Below are 6628 nucleotides of genomic sequence, written 5' to 3'. Positions count from 1 at the left end.
ATGGGGCATCCACAACCTCCTTGGGCAACCTGTTCCAGTACCTCACCATCCTCTGTGTGAAAAACTTCCTCCTTAACCATGACAGAAAACAGTATATCCTTGAATAGCCACCTACCTAACGATATGGTCACACTGTCCAGAGCACCGTGCAGTTTGGAGAACTGACATTTGCTGGTTTGGCCTCTCCTTGCCCTTCACCAGGGCAAATGTTTCTTCCCAACAAGGGAAAGACAAAAATACACTCACGCATTCAGCCAATCATGTTGCTCACTCACATAATCCTTCTTCTGCCGACTTGACCAAGCGGGATTTTTTCTCCTTTGGGTTTCCACTGCTATCCAGACTCGACAGGCTGACTGAGGACTCACTCAGGCTTCTCCGTTCACCATCGTAACTCTAATTAGAAAGGCAGGTACAGGACGGTAATGTGGTTCAGTGCTCACACTGCTGTCAGTTGTTCCTATGTACCTCTAAAAACAACGTGAGGAGAAAGCCTTGTGGCTCCCCAGGTAGCATTTTGCTCAGCGTAGCTCAAAGAAATGCGACTTGTAATTTACTGCAGGTCATTTATTTACCTTATTGTTGTAACCCTGACAGATCGTTATGGATGTGTTATAATAAAAGAAAATACAAAGGGCCTAATAGACTTTAATGGTGTGTTGTGATTCTTTTTCTGTTACCTGTGTAAGCAGTAACTAGAGAAAATTCAGGCAGATGGAGCAGAGCCAGGTTTGCTTATCAGGGCACATATTGTGGTGTCAGAATAAATTACCTAGCGTAGGCTAAAGACTCTGAGAGGGAGAGTACTACAAAATGGAATGATATGAAATATCAGTTGTGTTAGAGCAGTTATTGCAGATGTGTACAATGTCACTTTCCAATGAATATGACCATCTTACAACACGGTCACATAATTTAAAAGAAATTATTATTTCTTCTTCATTATGAAGGAATATGAGCAACAAGTCAAGCAAGACCACAAGAATTCATAGCATTGTCTGCTGCAGTTTTATGAGGAGGCATATGGCAGCACTTATCCATGGTGTAACTCTTCTCACATCCATTCTGCTATATTCTGGATTAGACTGGTGCAATTTCATTGATGATAATTTTAGTTGTAGCTTTCAATTAAAATGTCCCTATATTTTGCAAAGTGGACTCCTTAAATAAAATGGACTTATAATTAGCTGCTTTATTATGCCTCACTGTATAGAAGCAAGAGAAGTCTATTAATCTTGTTTGCTAATTTGAATTGGTGCATGAGCCTTGAATTCCAATTAGCCATATTAGCCTGATAAAGCAATAGAGAATACACAAGTAGAAAGGGCATTTCACTAAAAGGCATTTTGTGCTTTGAATGGTAACAGAAGACTTTTGATATTTGTCATTGGTGGAAGGAGCTGAAATGATAAAGCTCATCCTGAAAGGATGAAGTTGAAGGACCCAAAGTTTTTGCTTGAGGACTCAGAACAGTAGGACATGAAAGTTGTCTACTTTACGTACGCAGAAAGGAGAACAGTGGCAAAATATACACTACTGTACATTAGCAAGCAGCTGGACTCTCAGCTGAATAGTTTCTCTTACAGACCTTGATCTTTCTATTGACACTGCAAACTACAGAGCTAGTGATTCCGAGCTGAGAGTGGCCATGCTTTCAGTGCTTGTCAGAAAGTAACAAATTCAGTCTGGACAAGATAAAACCAAAGGTTTTTCTCATCATGGACTTCAATCAGATATTCATCCATTTTATTTTTACTGGTAGTAATTAATGTGGGATCACAGCTGTGAGCTGCACGTGTACCTGCTCATAAAGTGTACGTTCTATCTTCTTGTCCTCTTTCTTTTTGGAGAGCCAGCGTTCACAGAGGAACACAAATGATTCCTCTGTGGTCTCATCCAGGATCTCCACTTTTTCCAGGAACCAGTCAGGACTGATCATGCTATTGTCATGGCGAATCTTGATCTTGTACAAAATGCCAAGGTCCACAGCCTGTATTGTAAACGTGTCCTCCTGCAAGGTGTTCAACAGCAGAGGCTTCTGTTAATGAGCTCTCAACAGATTATCTACCAAGCAAAAGCAAATGGAGCCTGCACTGCATAATATGTGTTTAAATTCAGACAGGTTTGATTAAATTTATGAGGTCTGCAGAGGTATTTTGGTGCATTAGAACTGTTCTACAGGGGAGATTTTTGAGGCACTCTTCTGCTATGAGGGCAGCTGCTCAAAAATGTCACTTTCACAATTAGAATTTTGAATACCTGGAATTTTACATCCTGATTTCTATATGCAAGACACTTTTTTCTAATGCACTTAGATTTATACAGACTGTCTAGATATGACAATCTTTGCCATCATCATATCTGAATATCATCAAATGGGGCTGTGAATATGATTTGAGGACCAACTGCCAAAAACCATTCATCGAGTTATTTTAGCAAATACAGGCACCACTTAGGATCCATTAATTTATCATACTCTAAGATAAATTATAATATACAGTAGATATGTGCAAACCAGTTGCACAGAGGCTAGGGAAATTACAGTTCTTAAGTTTTGTGTGCTCTCAAGCCTGCAATTAATAATTCACAGCAGTTTTTGAGGGTCAAGCTCAAAATTGGTCTCTACCAACAACTGCACAGAAACATTGACCCATTTGCTGCGGTGACTATCAGTTGTATTAGACAGCTGTCAATCCATACAAAGTATTTTCAGAGGTAATGAATATAGTAAATTGAATCAATCGATTTATCCCTCATAGGAAAATTCAGCCTGTAGAACAGACATGCACTTTGTAGGTTAAAGACTGCAAAACAGCAAGTGTTATTAATCCCTTGCGTTTGTACCTGTCCTCTTTCAAACTTGTTGAAGTTTGTTTCAGATTTGCTGAGTTTCCGCTCTCCGGTATCCCCCAGATCTCCATAGATATTTAGGAAAACGTTAGCATCTGTTCCAGCACCGTAGATATCTCCGGTGAACACGCTGATTTTGTATGTGTGAACTGCAAAAGGAAATGGAGATGTGATTTCTGGCCAGATGAACTCTCAAAGTCTACCATAGACACTGAATTTACCTATGAAGGTAGTCCCAAACTTTCTGCTTGTTCCTCAGCTTCTGGAGAGTTAAAATCCTATGTATTTTATCCTTCCAGGCATTTGCTAATGATCCCAAGGTTGGGAATCACTTGACTGAAATATGCTGACTTTTCTTTTCTCCCTGTAAGCAATGCCTGCATATTTCTTTGATCACATAGTACATAGTTAGAAATGTGAAGAATCATCATGGTTATTACTGGATGTAGCGTGGAAAAATACAGACCACAGCTGAACGGGTGGCTAGCCCATGAGAAAGGGCTGATGTTCTCTTGGGATCATGAGTAAACTGCCTCTATTTCCACATGTAGAAGAAATGCACTTGTGAGAAGCTGCTCCATAGCTGTAACCAAGTCCCCTTGCTTTCTGTGAATGACCCTGCTTATCTTGTTCTGCAATGCTTTATCGTCTCTGTTGTTTTATATATATGGCCATGGTACTAAGGGATGGCATGGACAACTTGCCTGCCAGCCACCAACAGTACCTGCTGGGAGTAGTCCCAGCATGGACACTATACTGGTAGGCCACCACTGGTACTAAGAACTTGGTAGAGATTGACCAGCCCACCAACCCTGGCAACACTGAGTACCTCTCTACTAAGCTGGTGAATGTTAAGTCACCTCTGCATGCTTTCTTTGAGATTGGCAAATCTTACGCAGTGCTTTTGCTCTACAGATGTGAACTCGAGTTGAGGGAACCTGACACTTTTCTTGTACCGAGGCTCCAGGGACCTAAGTCTGAGAACAAGTGGCTCAGTGTTGTGAACCCCTAATTCCCCATCTTCCGTAAATAAACCTCAGGGATTCAGGTGCAATTGTGTAATTGTGCAATTACTGCTAGAGTTAATGGCATGTATCTCTGTAAATTCCCCAGACAAAAAGAGAACAGGCAGTATTTAATTAAGGAAGTGCTGGAGATGCATTAAATATCCTTTCTCTTTAGCTTGCTCAATGGTTATCCAATAAAGTTTCATCAAATCTTTAACAATGTGCTTTAATAAATGTGTTAAATACTCCTGTTTCTATTTTGCTACTCTTTCCCAAATTACATGGAGAAAACAAATTGAGAACATCCTCTCTAGGAAAACAATTAGGAACCATGCAAGTCTCTAATTACCCTGGTGGCATACAAGCTCTAGAGAATGCCTTATTGCAAATCTCAGGGCAATACAGATAAGAAAGAAGAACAAAGTCTCAACTATGGAGGTTTGCTTCATAGGTTTTTAATACTCTTCCTCATTCAAAAAGAACATTTAAAAATACTATAGTGTCTTTTCTTTCTGTTCCTAGCCTCTCCAGTAGAACAGGGCCTATTCTGCTTTTCAGTACATAAATTATTTCCACTGGTTTCTCGAAGAAATGTATCAGGAGTGTCCTGTGAGACAGTGCATTGGGTTAGGTGCAATGCCACATTTTCTGGTTTGCCTCTTCACTTTGTGTCCTAAATTCTTGTGCGGAGCTACGGCTTTGTGTTTGAGAGATGATTGTCTCAGTAGTAATAAAGGAAGCAATGCATATAGACTAATCAGTCAATTCATCCACCTTTGTTCTTTGCTGGTTCTGGGCATCTTCTGGATTGAAATGCCATCTATTATATAAGATGCCATCCTCAGAAAAGCATAAATTAGATTTTCCTTTGCTGTCATTTATACTGCATTAGTGCCCCTAACATGTGATGACTCAGAGATGCAGAGATATAAACCCCATCTTTCATATTTTAAATAGAAGTTCCCAGACTTAATCCTAGCGTTAGCTGCTAGTGCTTGTCCCTAGTTCCCAAAAGCAACTTTTAGTTGTTAAAAAATTTGTTCTACAGGTTGTAAAACTTGTATTAAGGCTTTGCATTTCGGAGGAGAAGATGAACCACCTATGTTAGACAGCACACAATAATGAATGCAAGACAAAGTGATGTGAGTCAGTAGATTAAACAATGTCACAAAGGCATCTAGCAGGCGTGTTGCTTACAAACAGAGAGTAAAACTGCCTTTTTTCTCCAACAGAAAAACAAATCTCACATGAGATAATAGGAGAAAAGAGCACACCTTTCTCCTCTCAAGGAACAGTGCAAAGGTTCCACTCCATGTAAAGCATCACTAAAGACTCCACACAGAACTTCACTTCCCCTGTGGCAGCTGGAGAAACACTTAACATTCATATAAATTCCACCTTGACAGTGGTGTACAGTAAACGCAAATCAGACAGAGAAAAGACACAGAAAGAGGAATGATTTCCTCTGCTGAATCATCATGTTACCAGACAGAAACACCAGGAAAGAAGATGGCAGCTGCATTCAATTTCCTCTACTCAGAGTATAGGAAGGTCCACAGCTTCTCTCAAGAGCAGAAGAGCTCAGTAAGAGAAAAGGAGATCCTGGTGTTGGGATAACCAGGCACACAGAGAAGAAAGGAGTCAGGGACAAAACTTCTGTTCTGAATCTGAACACTTTATGAGACAGAATGCTAGACAGAGCTGGATAAGTGCCCGGAGGCACTTGAATCATAGAATCACAGAATCATAGAAACACAGAGGTGTGAAGGGACATCTGTAGATCATTGAATCTGTTGAGAAAAAGATGAGGATGACTGCCTAAAGCAAAATTTTTACAGGGTGTCCAAATGCACATGGAGAACACCAGCAAAACGGGCTCTGGGAAGAAAGAGGAGTAAGGATCAGACTGATAGAGTAGGAGAAGAAGCTGTGGAGGGCACAGGGAAGGCAAAGTTGAGCAAACAGGCTGAGATGTTTGCAGAGCCTGGAAGACAAGGTCAAGATTTTGACTTGCCATGCATCAAAAGAGAGGACCAAACATTGCATGCAAGGGTAGCTGAAACAGGCTTATACACACCATAGAATCATCAGGGTTGGAAAACACCTCCACAATCATCCAGTCCAGCTGTTCACCTTCCCACCAATATAACCCTACTAAATCATGTCCCTTAGTACCACGTCTAAAAGTTTTTGGAATACTTTCAGGGACAGTGACACCTCCCTGGGCAGACTGTGCCAGTGCCTGACCACTCTTTTGGAGAAGAAATGGTATTACTGCACGAAGAGCTTCAGACATAGCAGATACCAGAGGACAGGAAGAAAAAGAAATGTGGATAGGTAGTGCCAGTAGTTTTGTTTGAACCACACATCCAAAATTTTTTCCAAAAAAAGCCACCTGCCCAAATAAATAGATCCCTTCTAACTCCTACTATCGTATTACCTTCCAGCGGGTCTTCAACCTCTTCTTCTATCTGCTTAAGTGTCCCATCCTTCATGAGCTTTTCAGTAAAAATATCAGAAGGTACCAGTTCTCGGATAATCTCACCGTCGTCTTCAGACTTTGCAAGCCATCTTTCACATGGAAATGTGATAGTTTCTGAACCCTGAAGTAAACAGGACAGAGAATCTCTTCAAAGCAAAGGGAACACATGTTAACATTCCTCCTTTGAAAATGCTCCGTTGTGCAAGCAAGAATTTCCAATTCATGTGTTTATGTAGAATCATAGAGTCATAGAATCACCAAGGTTGGAAAAGACCTACAAGATCATCCA

The 6628-nt window shown here is 40.6% G+C and overlaps 1 protein-coding gene across 1 annotated transcript in view; it reads right to left on the bottom strand.

Annotated features, from left to right (window-relative positions):
- Window positions 1-6628, bottom strand: part of LOXHD1 (lipoxygenase homology domains 1) — a 126944-nt gene that overhangs the window by 43293 nt on the left and 77023 nt on the right. Inside the window, exons 29-32 of the mRNA XM_031557217.1 lie at window positions 6298-6460; window positions 2845-2999; window positions 1802-2011; window positions 276-396 (exon numbers count right to left, since the gene is read on the bottom strand). Of these exons, the coding sequence (XP_031413077.1) occupies window positions 276-396; window positions 1802-2011; window positions 2845-2999; window positions 6298-6460 (649 nt within the window). The remainder of the gene's footprint in view (window positions 1-275; window positions 397-1801; window positions 2012-2844; window positions 3000-6297; window positions 6461-6628) is intronic.

Source organism: Meleagris gallopavo, chromosome Z, assembly GCF_000146605.3.
Source record: "Meleagris gallopavo isolate NT-WF06-2002-E0010 breed Aviagen turkey brand Nicholas breeding stock chromosome Z, Turkey_5.1, whole genome shotgun sequence".
Classification (NCBI taxonomy): Eukaryota; Metazoa; Chordata; class Aves; order Galliformes; family Phasianidae; genus Meleagris; species Meleagris gallopavo.
Note: the sequence above shows the minus strand (reverse complement) of the source record. Positions and strands in the feature narration are given on the sequence as shown.